Source organism: Telopea speciosissima, chromosome 9 (assembly GCF_018873765.1).
Source record: "Telopea speciosissima isolate NSW1024214 ecotype Mountain lineage chromosome 9, Tspe_v1, whole genome shotgun sequence".
In the NCBI taxonomy this organism is placed as follows: Eukaryota; Viridiplantae; Streptophyta; class Magnoliopsida; order Proteales; family Proteaceae; genus Telopea; species Telopea speciosissima.
The window spans coordinates 15,995,774-16,013,542 of NC_057924.1; the positions used below are offsets into that span (position 1 = coordinate 15,995,774).

The 17,769-nt window shown below is 42.3% G+C and overlaps 1 protein-coding gene across 4 annotated transcripts in view; it reads right to left on the reverse strand.

The window, feature by feature from the left end:
- The window catches only part of LOC122640136 (phospholipid-transporting ATPase 2-like), a 113,717-nt gene that overhangs the window by 20,568 nt on the left and 75,380 nt on the right, over window positions 1-17,769 (reverse strand). For all 4 annotated transcript variants that reach the window (XM_043833281.1, XM_043833279.1, XM_043833280.1 and 1 more), the window contains one exon: window positions 12,914-13,020. In XM_043833281.1, the coding sequence (XP_043689216.1) occupies window positions 12,914-13,020 (107 nt within the window). The remainder of the gene's footprint in view (window positions 1-12,913; window positions 13,021-17,769) is intronic.

Consider the following 17,769-nt stretch of genomic DNA (forward strand, 5'->3'; position numbering starts at 1 on the left):
TACAAGCAATTTGCAAAATGAGGTGAGTCTTACAATTCATTTGGAAACTCAACTTATTGATGCTTTCAAACAAGTAGTGAAGAAGTACTTACTAATTTTCAACATGGGTGTAGATCAGGTATTTAAGGATGCATTGGGAAGTTTTGGAACCGAGGCTGCGATACGAGGCGAGCACGTGGTGATCTGGTAATTCTTTTAAGTTTTAAATTACATATGTATTGAAATTTGAAAGTTGAAACAACATTTGACACGTTTTTTTTGTTGTAAACTTGTAATGCAGCTGAATGGTGGGTGTTGTATGGGGAATCAGCTGAGAACTTAAGAAGAATAGCAATTAAAGTCCTTGCCCAAACATGTTTTGCATCACGGTTGTGAAGAGGAACCGGAGTACCTTTGCACTCATCCACTCCAAGAGGCGCAATAGATTGGGGTCTCAACGTTTATCTGACATGGTATATGTGCACTACAACTTGAGGCTGAAACTACAACACATACGCATGGGACATGAGGGACAGAGGGGCATTATTGATTTCGCTGACATCATTTAAGTTGACTCAGGCAATGAGGACCCTATTGTGGATTGGGTGAGGGATAGAGGTGAGCCAGTGTTGGATGAGGGAGGTAGGCCCGACCCCATGATAGCTTCTGAGATTGGTGTTGGTGGTGGATGGTGGTGGTGGGGATGCTGGTGGAGGTGATGGTGATGCTGGTGGTGGTAATGCTGGTGAAGAATTTGACGGCATGCGAGAGCGTTATGTGGTAGGCCAGGATACGGCGCCTGTAGAGTCACTCCGATTTACTGGAGAAACACAGTTTGATCATGACACATAAGATACGGACCACGGAGCACGTGCCCTCGCACCCCCACCCTCAGGACGCCCCCCTATAACCATACAGCAGGAAGCGTAGGGGTCGACAAACACAGTTGCAACTTGATCACATGGACATTGATGACCTATCTAGCTTTGTTGGTGGTTTGAGTATAGGTGATAGGGAGGGAGGACCGACTGGACATTGGCGTGCCCCATCTTTTGACGCATATACCACTCCATTGGCAACGGATTATGATGCATCACAACCTTACGGTGGATATGGATATGGATCATCATCATATGGGTAGTTTACCGGGGTAGGGGACTATGACTACCAGTCCCAGTCCCAGGGACATACTGGATCATCTTTTGTAGATGACATCTTTGCATACCCTAACGGGACTATCTACCAACCTTACCAACCATACATGCAGCCAATGCCAACGCCTTTTGCGCCGACGCCAACATCATATCATAATGGATCATCTTCTTCACGGACTGGATCGATTGGTAACCCTAGTTTATATCCTAGGATTGGATACCTACAGTATGTTGATGACTCCATTTACATGACACTCGTGGATGACTACACTCGTTTCTTCTCCGATTCTATACCGTGGTCTACATATGTCCTTCAAACAGAGAGCAATGGACGTCGACTCCAGCGGGGTATGAGTGGGATTGATCCAGGGAGGCACAACAACTATTATTAACACTTATAACTTATAAGTTGTAATTTGTGAACTTGTGAAGTTGTGACTTTGACACTTTCTGTATTGCCTTTAAGGCTTTAAGCATTTGAGCTATTGAGTTTTGCCTTTTAAGTTATTGACTATTAATGTATTATGGAGTCTATGAGAATATGATTATGAATTATGTCTTATGAGTTTTAATTAGTTTGTTTACATTTCTTTTATGTCTTTAAGACTTTAACTGCCTAACCAATGTGTATTTAACCAAGATTTATACATTAGGGTTGGCGACCGTATGTCAATCAAGGGTGCAAGCCCAAAACACAAATTTCAATTCATGTTTTTGCAATTTTATGGTTTAAATGTGTTTATTTATCTTAAATAAGGGTGTCCATGAAGTTTCAGGCCTAGATATGGCCAAATAACCCCCGAGATGGACCTCCGAAATATTGCAGAAAAAATGCAATATTTCGGGAATATTTCGCGATATTTCGGATATCTTGGTAGGCCCGAGATACCGATATATCGCAAAATATTAAACCTTGATGCCACCTCAAACGACTTTCTAGTAGCTTATCATGTATCAGAGCTACGTCCATATCAGCTCTAATATGATCATTCCTTACTTAATCCTTCCTAGTTTTGCCACACATCTATCTCAACATCCTTATCTCTACTACTGAGTTTATCTACATGATGCTTCTTAACTACCCAACATTCCGCACAATACATCATAGCCGGTCATATGACTGTCCCATAAAATCTTCCTTTAAGTTTTAAAGGAATATGTCAATCACCCCACTCTAGATGCACCTCTTCACTTCATCCATCCTATTTTAATTCTCTGTGAAACATCATCCTCTGTATCACCTTCTTTATTTATGATTTGACCCATATACGTAAAATAATCACTTTGCAAAATATCCCTCTCATCAATTTTCACCACCTCATTATACGTCCTAGTATAACTAAAATTACAAACCAAATACTGTCTTCGTTCTACTTATCTTAAAATCTTTTGATTCCAAGGTTGATCTCCATAGCTCCAACTTGGTGAGTTGGCGTTAATCTCTGCTTTTGTCTCATCCACCAAAACAATATCATCAACAAAAAGCATACACCAAGGAACCTCATCTTGAATGTCTTTGGTTAATCATCCATGATAAGTTCAAGAAATAAGGGCTTAAAGCTAATCCTTGATGTCACCTAATTGTAATTGGGAATTCACTACCTTGACCCACCACAATTCTTATACTAGTCACCACACCATCATACATATCTTTAATTATGTCCATATATTTACTTGAAACATTTTTCTTCTCTAGTACTTCCCAGATTAACTCTCTAGGGACTCTATTATAAGCTTTTTCTAGGTCAATAAAGACCATATGGAAAATATCTAGATAATAATCCGATGTAGATAAATCATCGAAGGGGCTTATTGTATAGGAAATAAGCTTTGGGTTGGGTTGGGTCTTTGATCCCATGGCTTTCTTTGTAATGAGCCACTTTTCTTTTCTTTTTGGTAAAATAATGAGCCACTTTAATGGGCCTAAAAGATGGGTAGAAAGTAGAAAAAACGGGATTTACTTTATTAGTTTAGTTAGAGTCCTGTTTTGGGTAAATTTCTTTCATTATTTTAGTTTCCTAGTCAGTTTATGTTACCTTATTAGTTAGGGATTGGGTTAGGCATTTCCCTCGCAGTGTTTGAGTCTTCTATATAATTTTGTAAGAGCTACAACCTTGTACACGAACTTGAATTAATGAGATTGAGAAAGAAAAAAAAAACATAGTTATGTGCATTGCTCTGTGAAAGAGTATGGTGAGATGCCATTGGTGAGAGGGCGTGGGTGAGAGACCCTAGCCTAAGAGAGACTACCCTATCTTCTTCTTCCGTCTTCAATTTATTTTATATTATTTTTTTATTGTTCTAAAATTTCCTGCAAATCTGAGAACTAATTAAAGTATTTACTGTTGCTGGACTGGTTATCACTTGTGACTGGTCTACATTATAATCAAATCGGATGTTGGATATAGCATATTCGATCTGATTATTATCTGATCCAGTTATCTTTCAGTACATAATATCCATACTTGTAACCTCCATATGCAACACAGTATAGATAAAGTTTTAGGAGTTATTGTCAAAGATAAGTAACGGGATTTGGGATATTCCATATTATACGTCTTTAGTTTAGTTTACACACGTTTTTTTTCCCCTTAAATTTTCTTTTAATTTATATAAGTTTAATCTGTTCATTTTGTATTTTCATTCTTTAAATTTAATCTAAATCCAATCCGATACAGTTATGAATATGAATCAGGAGTTAAATATCCGTCGAGATATCCTGTTAAAATAATAGGTCTGATATAGATCACAACAACAAAAATAATGAGTATCAACTTACAGGTAATATTAATTCTGTGTTATAGTTCTCTTTATGTATGTCTCATTTGAGGGCAAGTTAAGTGCAAATTGTTTGTGAGATGACCTGACGGATCTCCGGGAATGCCCCTTTCCTCTCTGGCAGCCCCAATCGCTGCCTGCCCCTCTGCTTCATGCCCTGCCCCTTCCTCACCCCCTGTACCTCCCAACTCCCCTCCTTCCAGCTCTGTCCTTGCTCAACATCCCACCCCTGCCAACTCTTGGACCTCCCTCTTCTCCGGTAGCACCTCTGCAGTCTGCACCCCCTGCCAGACACTCCCTACATTTTGTCCCCCCTTCCACCCTTGACAAGTCCAAAGTTGGGTTCTGCCCCAAAGGTTTGCTCGACGATGAAATTTCAAAATGGCAGTGTTGCCTTGTGGGACACTTCCTTGGTGGCCGTCCTCCTTTCCATGTTGTCAAGTCTTCACTCCTAAAACAATGGCAAGCTGCTGGCGCTCTCTTCACCTATCTGTTGTCCAGCGGAATCTTCATCTTCAGGTTCTCTGATGAATCTGACAAAGCCCGTGCGTTGGAAGGTGGCCCCTGGCAGATTGACAAGAAACAAATCTTCCTCCGGCAATGGGACCATCGTTCCTCCCTCAGCAGAATTGACCTCAAGTCCATCCCCATTTGGGTCAACTTACCTGGACTTCCCTTCCAATATTGATGCCCCTCTGGACTCGGCATTGTCGGATCGACCATCGGCAATCCCCTCTTCTCCGCCGAACGCACCAAGAGAATGGATCGTCTCTCCTTTGCTCGAATTTGTGTCGAAATCAGCGCTGATGACCCTCCTCCTGACTTCGTCACCATCCAGGAAGAAGAAGGCCACTCCTTCTCCCAGAGAGTTCTCTACGAAGGCCTGCCCCATCACTGCTCTGTCTACAAACTCTTCGGTCATACGTTGAAGCACTGCTCTCCTGGTCCTCTCGCCTCCAAGGCCACCTCTACCCCCTCCCCTCTTGCTCCTGAGCCTTCGGTCGAGGTTGGGGCCTTCGTGGAAGACCTCGGTAAAGCTTTGCTTTCTGTCGAAGAGCTTGAAGCTGAAGACGCTGAAGCAGGGAATACCCTGCTTGCCCCGGCTACTGATGAAGCTGCTGCAGGGATTACCTTGCTTGTCTCCGATATCGCTGCGGGTGTGGAACAGCCAAGGAAGACTCCCATGGCTGACACTCGCACCCCTTTGTAGTCAGATGGCTCTCCAATCCCCTCCCGTGGCCGGAAAAAGAAGCGAAACCGCCACCGAAAAAGTCTCTGAGCCCCTGATGAGGTCCCCTCCCACGGCGAGTTGCCTGATGCTCACCTACCTCGCAGATCTCCTGACGCTGGCCACAACAGATTCGCAGTTCTCTAGAGCTTCAATCTTGGCGCCGACTGTGAAGTCGCAGTCTCACCGGCTCCCCTTGAGCCTTGGAAGATCCTCAATGCTGATCTGCAGTCTCCTACTGCAGCCCCCCCTGCAACACCTTTTTTGCCTCTGCTTCATACCCCTTCCCCTTTCGTTAATGAGAACAAAAGCCCTACCCCTGTTAAACTCCCTGTCCCCCCTCTCCTAGCTCACATCTGCCCTTGTCGTTGCCCACAACGAGGTCCCCATTTCCCAAAAACCACCTTTTGACCTTTCCACGTGTCCCATCCCACCTTTATCCCTCTCCCCTTGTCCCATCCCAATTAAACCCGCCTTCTGACGACCCGACGACCCATCTCCCCACCCCCTTAACCCACTTATCTCCTCTCAACTCTTTTAAACCAAACCGGCCGAACCCTGTTGAACAAGTTCCTGATCCTAACTAGTTCCACCGGATCCTCTCCTCTTTGTCTCAACTCTCTCCCACCTCCCCCTGGCTTGCTTCCCTTTCGAAGAGTACCGTCTCCGCCCCAGAGCGATCCACTAGGGTCTAGAGTAAGTTCCTCGGTTGGCTGCCCCCTCCCCCTCTCCACCCATGATCCCTTGGACAATTTGGAATGTCCGTGGACTCAATGCTCCGGCCAAACAAACTGAGATCCACGCCCGTCTCAAATCTTCCATATCCCCCTTTGTTGCCTCCTTGAAACCAAGGTGCTTGAGCCCAATTCGTCTCATATTGCCTACTCTCTCGCCCCCTCTTCGTCCTTCCTTTCCAACTATGCACACTCTCCTAACGGCCGAATCTGGATTGTTTGGGATCTCTCCAAATTCCATATCTCGGTCTCCTCCTCCTCCTCCCAATTCCTCCATCTTAGCATTTCTGACCACCTTCACAACCATCTCTTCTTCTTCACCATGGTTTACGCCCTCAATCGTCACCCTGATAGGATTCCTCTTTGGGATGACATCCGCTCCTTTTCTTCGTCTGTGGGTTCCTCTCCCTGGGGCATTGCGGCGACTTTAATGTGTCCGTTATAGTCATGAAAATTAGGATCTCCTCCCCCTTCCATCCCCTGGCTTTTTATGCCTCGAGTTCTCGGGTTGACCTCAGATGGTCGGGTGCTGTTCTCTCCTGGCACAACAAGCACTCGCATCGACAGAGTTGCTGCAAGCCGGACAGAGTCCTCATCAATGATCCTTGGATCTCCTCCCTTCCATCCTCTTATGCCTTCTTTGACCTTCCTGGTCTTTCGGACCACTCTCCCATATCTCTTTTTGTCCTCCCATTCTTATCCTTTGGCCCAAACCCTTAAAGTTCTTTGCCATGTGGTCCCCCCATCTTGGCTCCCTTCTTATTGTCCAAGCCGCTTGGAACATCCCTGTCCATTCCTTCTCCTCCCCTCTCCTCGCCTTCTCTAAAAAGCTCAAAAATGTCAAGCTAGCCCTCAAATCTTGGAACTCTTCCACCCAAGGTTCGAAAACTCGGGTCTCGGAGCCATCTTGGCCCAGCCCAAAACCGAGTCGAGTCGAGATCTCGGCGAGTTTTTGTAATTTTTTTTTTTTCCCCGACTCAGAAGCCCATTTCGGTGGGTTTTAGACCTCTTTTGGGTCTGAAAGTTGGTATTCAGCCTATTTTAGGCCATTTAAACACAATGACACTATCAGATTTTGCAAAAACAAAGTCCAAATAGGAGTTTCAGTTAGTGGGAAAGCAGGACAGATACACTTATGCTAGAAACCATGACAGACACAGGACAAACAAACTTATTTATGCCTAATATCATGTATCATTTACTTAAGATATTATTCATAAATAAGCAAACACCCCCCTATTTGAATCCAATAAAAATATTTAAAAAATCAAATTCCAAAAGGAAAAAAAATCAACCCCCCAGTTCAAGAACAAAAACTGGATTTTTGGCGGTAGGTGCAATTTTCAACTTTCTAATGCTAGGGTTTTTCTCAAATAAAAAAATTCCATAAATCTTAATATGGTAAAACATTGCTAAAATCAAAAGTGCGGTAAAATATTCATTTGTTTTGACATCCAAAAATATATTTTCATTCAGAGCGATTTTGACAGCATTCGCGCACACCGAATTAAGTTTGACCGGTACATAACTCCTTCAATATAAATCAGATTTTAGCAATCTTGGACTTGTTGGAAAGCTTTGTTTTACAAGCTTATTAATGAAAATAGATTTTGGATGTAAAACAAATGAATATTTTATCGCACTTTTGGTTTTTAGTAATGTTTTACCATAATAAGATTTATGGAATTTTTAAATTTGAGAAAAACCCAAGCATTAGAAAGTTGAAAATTGCACTAGCCGAAAATCCAGTTTTTGTTTGAACTCGGGGTTGACTTTTTTCCTTTTGGAATTTTATTTTTTAATTATTTTTATTGGATTCAAATAGGGGGGTATTTGCTTATTTATGAATAATATCTTAAGTAAATGAAATACAAATACAAAAAGTAAATGAAATACAAAAACAAAAAGTAAATGAAATACAAATACAAAAAGTAAATGAAATACAAAAACAAAAAGTAAATGAAATACAAATACAAAAACATTTACTTGAATGATATTACGCATAAATAAGTGTCTGTCTTGTCTATCTTGGTTCCTGGCATAGATAGGTGTCTGTATACCAAGAATTTCCAGCAAGATCTCGAGATCTGACACTCATATACAGGACCTAGATGGACATTTACCTATGTCAAACCGAGATCTCGACCGAGATCTCGGCTAGATATTGTACTTTTGTGACTCGACCCCCATCTCGTCAAGTTCTCGAACTATGCTTCATTGCTTCCACCTTTGGCAACATTTCCTCTCGTGTCTCCTCTTGTTGTGACACCCTCTCCTCCATTCCAATCCCGCCTCCAGTCTGATCATCTCAACTCTTCCCTCGTTGAGGAAATCCTTGCTGCCTTTGAGCTGTCTTCCTCGCTTTCCCAAAAAGAAAGTTTCCTTAAGCAAAAGTCCAGAATCAAATGGCTTGAGCTCGGCGATTCGAATACCGCCTTCTTCCACCGCTCCCTTAAAGCCCGCTCCAACTCCAACTCCAACTCCATCCTCTCTTACCTCCTCTGATGGTTCGGTCCTTTCCTCTGTTGAAGACATCAAATCCGAAGCTGTGAACTACTTCACTTGTATTTTCTGCCCCCCCTCCTCCACCCAACCCTCCTTTCCTGATGACCTAATCAACAAATTCATCCCCTCCCCCCACCTCCTCAACACCCTCAGCTCCATCACCTCTGACTCTGAAATCAGCTCTGCTGTCCGCTCCCACAAGGCTAGCAAAGCTCCCGACCCTGATGGGTTCAGCATGGGGTTCTTCTCCGATTGCTGGGACATCATCGGCGTTGAGCTAACCAGTGCCATTAAGAGCTTCTTCTTCAACCCTCATCAGATCCAAAGCATTAAACATACCTTTCTTTGCCTCATCCCAAAATCTTCTGGAGCATCGTCCATGACTGACTTCAGACCCATCTCCCTCTGTAATCTCCTCTACAAGTTCATTGCTAAAATTCTTGCCAACCGGCTCCACCTTGTCATTGACTCCCTTGTCAGTTCCTATCAGTCTGCCTTCATCTTTGGGCGAAGCATCTCGAATAATATCATCCTTTGCCAGGAAATCGTTTGAAGATTTGACCGTAAATCCCACTCTCCGTCTACCCTTTTTAAAATCGACATCCATATGGCTTTTGACTCCATTCGTTAGGATTTCATCTCCCAAGTCCTTCTCAAGATGTCCTTCCCTCCCATCTTTGTTAGCTGGATCCATTCCTGCATCTCCACCCCCCGCTTCTCTGTTCTCCTAAATGGCAGCCCAGCTGGTTATTTCCCCTCCTCTGTTGGTATTCGCCAAGGTTGTCCCCTCTCTCCTTTTCTCTTTTGCCTTTCCCTTGTGGTTCTCTCCTGTAGTATCCAGTCCAAAACCGACCTTCATCTCATCTCCCCCATCCCTAAATGCAAGCCTACTAACCTAACTCACCTTGCCTTCGCTGATGATCTCATGATCTTCTCCAAGGCTGACCCTCTCTCCATTGAGTCCATTATGTCCTCCCTTCACCTTTTTCAGGGCCTTTCCGGGCTCCGCATCAACCTGCTTAAGTCCCAAATCTTCCTTACTGGAGTCCCTGATACCACCAAAGCCTCCCTCTCCTCCCTCACTTGCATTACCATTGGCACCCAAGGATCGAGAACTCGCGAGATCTCGCCGAGTTTCTCGGTTTTGGGCCATACCGAGTCGAGTTAACAGTCGGTTCCTAGGAGTGCAATTTCTCGGCCGAAACCGAGATCTCGGTGATATCCCGAGGCTAAAAAACAAGTTCTTTTCAATACCAAAAAAGCAATAACTCGCTGAGATCTCGGTTGGGCCCAAAAGTGCTATTTACTTGTATTCAGCCCATTTTTCACCCAAAAACCCATTTCCAACGTAAGAGAGAGCAGGGACAGAACTCGATAGGCTCTAAACCAAGGGGAAAAACACCTCTCCTTCAAATTTCTTCTTCTTTCTTTCGATTCTTGGCTGGAATGCACTGTTTGGAGTAAGATTGAAGTGCCAAAGTGAAGATTCAAGTGCCAATTTGGAGCATCATCACCTATTTGCAAGATTTCAAAGGTATTTTCTATTTTTTCCCCAAATCTATTTTTTCCAAAAAAAAATTTTGTAATCCTTGTTAGATTCATGTGGTTTTAATATATGTTGAACATCTTTGCCCGATCTATCACTTGATGAAGTCGGATTTTTTTTTCAGTTAATAAATTATTTATTATAATTTCTGGAAAAATAAATGATTTATTTGAAAAAAATAGGATGAATAGTAATTGTTTGAAAATGATTTTGATATATGTTAAACTACTTGGGATGCTCTACAGCCCCATGGATTAATTTTTTATTTTCACCCATTAAAAAAATTATTTTATTTTTCAGATTTAATAAATATATTATAAAAATTAAAAAAATACTACTAGTGCTCAGGAGGGGGACAGCAGTAGTATGAACACCATGCTTACAAGTTTCGGAAGCATGAGTATAGATACTACTAGTGAGCATCAGTCATGGCAATCATCAGCATCATCATGACTATGAATATGGCCAGCAGAGCACTGGTTTTGATTATAGTGCCTATGGTCAGTATGGGCAGTTAGCAGCTGAGTATGACAGTCAAAGCTCTGGGTCAGGTGTTGGGTACACATTCCCAGTCCCAAACCAGCCATACATGCCTCCAACTCAATATGACAGTAGCAGTGGATCTTACACCTTATACCAACAGCCTCCCATGTACCCTAAGATAGGGAAATGGTATATGTTGATCAGAAGACTTATATGGAAGTTGTGTCACACTATCTGCAACACTATAGCAATTCCATGACATGGGAATTCTATGTGGATCGATATGGGGATGAATTTCTTGTTCAATCTCATTTTATGTAACAAATTAAGTGAACATTGATGTAATGTACATTTTATTTGACTGTTTTTATTGATGTGTACTAATTAGAATGTTTTGATTGCTAATTTGCTATGTTTTACTAAATTATATGTAGATAAGGTTGTTTTAGTTCGACTCGTCGCTTATCAACCTATGGTCCAAAGTGAAACTCATATTTGGACTTGTTTTTTGGCAAATCTGGGCATGCCATCGTGTTTAAATGGCCTCAAAGAGGCTGGATACCAAGTTTCAGACCCAAAATATGTGTACGACCCACCGAGTTGGGGTCCGAGTCAAAAAAAAAATGCAACAACTGCCGAGATCTCGGCTCGACTCGGTTTCTGGCCTGGCCGAGATGCCACCGAGACCCGAGTTTTCGAACCTTGTTGGCACCTTACCAGTCCACTACCTTGGCCTCCCCCTCATCCCTGCGAGACTTTCAGCCCACCACTGCTCCCCCATCTTGGATCTCCTTCACAAGAAGCTACAGCTTTGGAAAGCCAAGCTCTTATCCTATGCAGGTTGCCTTGAGCTCATCTATTCGGTGCTCCAGTCTTGCTACATCTATTGGAGTGGTGTTTTTGGCCTTCCCAAGGCTACCATCAAGGCTGCGGAATCTATTATGTGTGCTTTCCTATGAAAAGGAGTGGACTCAGCCAGGTTCCTTCACCCCATGAGTTGGGCTTCCCTTTGCATTCCCAAATCTGAATGAGGCCTCGGGCTCAGGAAAATTAAAGATGTCAACATTGCTGGTTCTATCAAGCTTATTTGGAGGCTCATCACCAACAAAACCAGCATCTGGACTTCTTGGGTGTATGTTGGGCCCCTCCGTAGAGACTCCATTTGGTCTGTTAGCCCAGGGACTGACTCCTCCTGGGTTTGGTGCAGAATTCTCCAAGTGAGGCATTTAGCCAGGGATGCCATTTCTTGTAGGATTGATGATTTACTTTGGCGGGACAAATGGCACCCTTCTGGTGTCCTCTCTTCCATTGTGAGCCCCTGCGACATCTACTCCTCCGGATTGGACAGATCAGCCCTTGTTGCCTCTATCATCACCAGTGGCTCTTGGTCCCCCCCTCTCCCCTCCCACACCATCTTGTGGCTACCCTCCCCCTCCGGCAGATTCAGCTCCCACTCCGCTTGGGACATGGTTAGACATAGAGGGAACCCCTGTCCTTGGCACAGAGTCGTTTGGTTTAGAGGTCACATCCCCCGCCATAGCCTCACCGCTTGGCACGCCCTTGCAAACTGCCTCTCCACACAGGCTTTCCTCATTTATCGCCATATTCAGGTCTCTCCCAACTGCTGTCTTTGTTGGAATGGGGCTGAAGATGCAGATCACCTGTTCTTCACTTGCCCTTTTGCTTCTTCCATTTGGACCTGTGTTCTTCACCACTGTTGGCCTGGTCGTTGCACCCCCCTTTCTCTCAGCAGGGAATGGATTTGGATTGATATGACGTTCGGAGGAAACTCGATTTGTGCTTCGATTGGCAAGATTGCCTTTTGTGCCACTATCTCCCATATTTGGATGGAACGTAACCTTAGAAGATGGACGTCCAACTCCCGCTCTTTTGACACGATTTGGAAGACCATCTTTTTTTATGTTTCATCTAAGATTAGATCCCTCCCCCCCCTCGGATGTGAAGGATTCCCAAGGAACGGGCTCATTGTTGTCTCTTGGGGTCTACTCTATCCATTGTGCGCCCTAGCTAGCTCATAGCTTCGGTCTTGTTTGCCCTTGGGCTTGTATATTCCTTCTCTTTTCTTCGTAATTAAATTTTTATTCATTCAAAAAAAAAAAAGGGTCTGATATAAGATACACAATTTCCACTCTGTATCCAACCCGTTTACAGCCCTTCCTAAGATCCTTTCTAGGAATGTTTTACTGAATAACAAGAAGAATGCAAAGCCTATCTAATATTTAACAGAAATTTTCCATGCATTTTAGGCAACTTTTTAACATCTTCCACATCCTTTTTTTTTTTTTGAGGGGTGGGGGAGGGAAGGGCATTTCATCTATGCAGAATGTGATCCAATGTTTGAGATCCATTCTAGGGATATGCTGTAAGGTATATATAGTGGTATGGAGGTAGTAAACAGCACATTCTTCCTTTAGTATAAAAAAAAAAAAAAGCCACATCTTCACGACTTTAGGATCAGATGGTGATTTTTGGGTTAGGAATTTACCTTAGGTTCTGAAGTAGTTATCCTCATCGTAAGTAACACTCTCTCTAAGCTTCTAGAAACTTCATCTTCAGTTTTCCCATTAATCAACAGAAGTTGGCCTTTTGGTTCTGTCAACAAACTCAGAAAACAAGTTTTGTGAGGAAAATTGGTGGTTCATAATTTTACATTAGGCATGAAATAAATTGTGAATAATAACTATGGTCTTCAAGAAATGCAAGCTAATGTATAATTTGACGTCTATTGTTATACAATTGTGTTGCTTACTTGTAAAGTTGTAATAAACCTTTTCAATTCAGGTCAACAATCAGAAAGGATGAATACACAGGCACTTAATTTTGGAACAAAAATGATGCAATTCAGTCCAAGAATCAGGCTCAACAGTGAGCTCACGATTTAAGGACCAGCCCCTCAGTGATCCACGGTTTTGGTTCTTGTTCTAGAAGATTATGGGGGAATTGAGCAGATTTGCATGGAGTATATCTAGAAGACTTCGCCGCAATATTTCTTAGTGGATTACTTCTACCATAGTTTCTATTTGGTAAAAGTTACTTATCATTAGCCAGTTAATAGTGACTAGTTACTTTTTTGGTTCTTTCCCTTTTATGTAGTTGTCATTAGAACTCCCTTCTAGAAGGGTTACCATTTTTTAATTACTTGGAAGCCAAGTACTCTTCTACACATGGAGAGTTACTAATTTTTGTAGAACACATTGATATATTATAAATACAAGCAAGAGAGTAACAGCTCCATGGTTTTGGCTATTCCTCTATTGATTTTCTTTGTGAGATGCATGCTACTGTGGTGATTTAGCAGCAAACCCAAGGTGGTGAAGCTTTGGTTGGGTGGCGGTGAAGCCTCCTGCAGGCCTTAGTGGTGAAGCAAGTTCATATCCCCTTCTTCTTTCTTCCTCTTCTTTTTTTCCATCTAATTTCTTATTCAAGCTTCCAGCAACCCTTAGCCTACGTGGGTGATTTTCTGTGATAGTTTGAAACTGCTAATAGGGTTTGATTCTTATCTTAAAGACTTCATTATTCACTGTTAATATTCACCCCATCATTTAATCAAAATTGTTTGGTTTTCTCTCATTAACTAGCCTGCGATTCCCATTTTTTTTTCTTAATTTTGGTCTGAGTTCTGCTCTACTGTTCCAGCCCATACATCCATTGGATGAGACTCATATTTAGAGGGATTCTTCACTTTCTGTAGGGCACCCTTCGACCAGATGTAGGTGCTCATCTGGCTGCTGGATTGCAAAATATTGCTGTTCTCTTTTATTTTCTAATTTTAATTCTCAGAGTTACTAATTCTGTTCTTAGTAGTTTCTGCAGATCCAACCATTGAATCACTCTAAAATTTGGAGGGGCATAACCAGCAGGATATAAGCTCTATTCGATCTAAATTTCAACCTCATCCAAGTTTGGATCTTTAGATATCTGGCTTACATCAATTCTGTTTTGCCTTCTACTTATTGTGTTCACTGCGATCCTGTTCCTGCGGGTTATTCCCTAAATCTGTCCTAACAGATTAGTGGAACGCAACAAAAATGTAAACAGAAACTACTTAAATTATTTTCCTGAACTGGAATTAATTCAGACAACCTATTTATTCTGATCTCTTCTTTCAAGCATTTTGGACACAGTCTCACCACGATGCATGACCATTTGGTTATGAAATATTATGTCTGATTAAACAAGTGGGGTCAAAAGCTGATGGAAGATTACATCAAATTCACATTATAAGTTTATAACCACTGAAAAGTTAACAAAAACATTCTAATTAAAGAGTGTCACTAACTCATTAACATAAACCAAGGAATTTTATTCCACAAACACTAAAAACATGCACTTTCTGTTCCTTGTGGTCATTCTACAATTGGTTAAACAAAATAAAAGTCAATAGCATACTTAAGTCTTGAACACCTTAGTTGACTTTTGGTAAAGATCAGTTCTTTTCTTTTCCCTGTGCTCTTTTGCTATTCTCTTTGCTAGCAAGGAGTTGCTCCATATTAATTGAGACATCAAACAATGACCCAAATTGTACCTAAACACTAAACCTAGGTTGTACAATATCTACACCTTGGAAGATCACCAACACAAGCTAAGAAGCAGAAAGCATATGGTAAAAAACAAGTCTACTGGTCATTTATGGCTGAAAATGTACTTCTTGATACCAACATGTAATAGTTTCCACTTTCCAGACAATTCACCTGCAAGAAGTTATCCCTTCCAAGGTCTCCCTCTCACATTCATTTAAACTTTCATATTTAGCAACTCTCGATCTTTTGTCATCTCCTTCGACATCTCTTCTAAGCTCAGTTTTACTCGCCATCGTCGCCTTTTGGATTCCCCAAGGAATAGGCATATTGTTGTCTCCTGGGGCCTTGATTTCTCTTTTATTGCCTTCCACCTCTGCATAGCTTGGGTTGCTTGTTCTAGTTCCCCCCCCCCCTTCTCTTTCCCCCTTTCCTTGTATATCCCCCCCCCCTTTTGCTCTCCCTGCCCCCTCCTGGGGTTTGATAATATACTTATTCACCAGAAAAAAAAAACAAAACCCTTCTCCAAGTTGCAAAAGAAGAAGAAGAAAAAGAAAAATGGATTGGGTATTTGTAGAAGAAGCTTGAGAGTGCACAAGCCTCCTCCTCCGAGATGGGATCCAGGAGCTCCTGAGGTGGGGGTCAAAACTGGCAAAGTAAAAGACTCCTCTCGGCTGAATAATTTGGTGATCTCAGGTTCTGTTTCGTCAATTGCAGAAGATCGAGAGGTTGTCAATCCGTTTCGTAGTGACTTTGGTGATGAAGGAGATGTGGGATCTGAGGGTGGTTTTTTGGATTGTTGTTCTCCTGTGGGGGACCCAGGGTACGACCCTGTCCTAGTGTGAATGCCAGTGTTCTTGGTGTTAATGGTATGGGAGATCTAGGGTCTAAGAATCAAAGTGGGAGATGGGTGGTTCCTCCCATTCCTCTCTACAACCCTAATGGGAACAAGGTCAACTTTAGAATTAGGTGAGTGGCTAGTTGGGTCTGATCTTGTCCTTGAGTTCCTCTTTGGTGGAGCTTTCTCCTTGAATTTTTGTTTTTCTCCTTTTATTTTTGGGGAGAAAGTTTCTTTGTTCTTCGTTTAATATTATTTTTATTCATCCAAAAAAAACCCTTCTCCCAGTTCGGTTCATTGCTGTCTCCACAGCCATTTAAATAGCAACGCATCATTTGAAGGCCGGACTCTTCTAAATGATGTTCTTTGATATGAATAAGCACATTTCCAAGATGACCCTGCTGAAAACAACTTAAAACTAGAAGAAACACCTGCTCTGATACCAATGATGCAGGCCACTGGAACCATAAATAGGTCATGGTGGAGTGTGAAGATCTGATCACAACCCAGCCATCAAATATGGAATTATAACTTATAAGAGTAAAAATTGTCAAAGAATATATTGATTAAAGCTTTTAATATCATTAAGTGGAGTCACTCTACTTTAAACACACACAACCATGTCCGCTACAGAAAGTACCAAAAGTCTTCTCAAAACTCATCCGCATTCCACTTATTGACATTAGATTGGAGCATGGAGAAACTGAGAAAGAAAGAATACCACTAACACTCCAAGTTTCTAAAGTTGACCTTGTCGCTGACATGCAAGGAAATAAGCATCATGTGTAAATTAATCATTAAAGATCCCACCAAGACCTTTGAATTACTATTAAAGAAAAAAAAACTTTGAATTACAAATTTACCACAAACTTTTTGCCCTATTTGATTTCTTGTAAGGAGCTAAATGAATAGCTTTTTATTTTATTCCAAAAGAACAAAAAAATTTAAAGGAAAACACTCGGTCAGCATAAAGATACTGAGAAGTCTCAATAAATAACGAGGTCAATGAGCTGACAGATGGGTTGATGGGAACGATCAATCTTCTGGGTTGCACAAGGATCGATGGGTTTGACTAATAGGCAGGCTGGCTCAACCTGCAATAATGGAAGTGATTAGCTAGACCACATCAGACTGCTGTACAGGCTTGCCTTGAATAGTAAAAGATTGCCTAATAACCCAGCTCAGATAAGGTCTATGAACAGCCTAGAAGCTTAATAACAACTTGGTCCAATTTCCAAGCTTGTGCTCTAGGTTCTCCTCTCTCTACCTTTCTTCAAAGGGTTATCTTCCTCAGCACGATAGGAAGTGAAATGATTTCCTTCACTATAACTTTTATGCCCACACATGTCAGTTAATATTGTTCAATGTGTGGAGGGCAGATAGGAATTTCACAAGCAAAAAAAACTGTACCTAATCTCTACTGTTCCCCTCCCTCTCCAACTTTATTCCGGCTCTAGCTCCTGCTCTGACTCCAGCACTCCATGGCCAACAGCAGTGGAATCTCCTCCTCCCCTCGCCTTGCTCACTTCCACCACAAACCCTGCAACACCACCTCCCTAACACCTGCTATGCTCTAACCCGCTCCCAACCCTGCCATCACCTCCACTTCCTCACTCTCACTCTCTCTCCCCTTCAGCTCTCCGAGGTTTCCAATTTGTAAAAGAGTCTTTCTTGTCATTGTTCCTTCTTTGCAATTCCTTCCCACATAAAAGACAAACTTGGAGATTAGACTTCGGTCTCTTAGATTTCTGTTTTGAGTTGGGGGAGGGGAGGCCGCCTGCGCATCATTTTCAATCCTCACATGGGTATCCCGATGTCAGCAGTAGCTGCCCATTTGTCACCAAACCCAACCCCGCCGAGCATCTCTTCTACTACTTCCCTTCCCCTCTTCTCTTGCTCTCTTTCTTTCTCATGCTTCTCTTCACCCAGCTCCCTGCAACTCCTGACGCGTTTCCCTCCTTTTGATTCCACTTGTTTTCCCTTTGA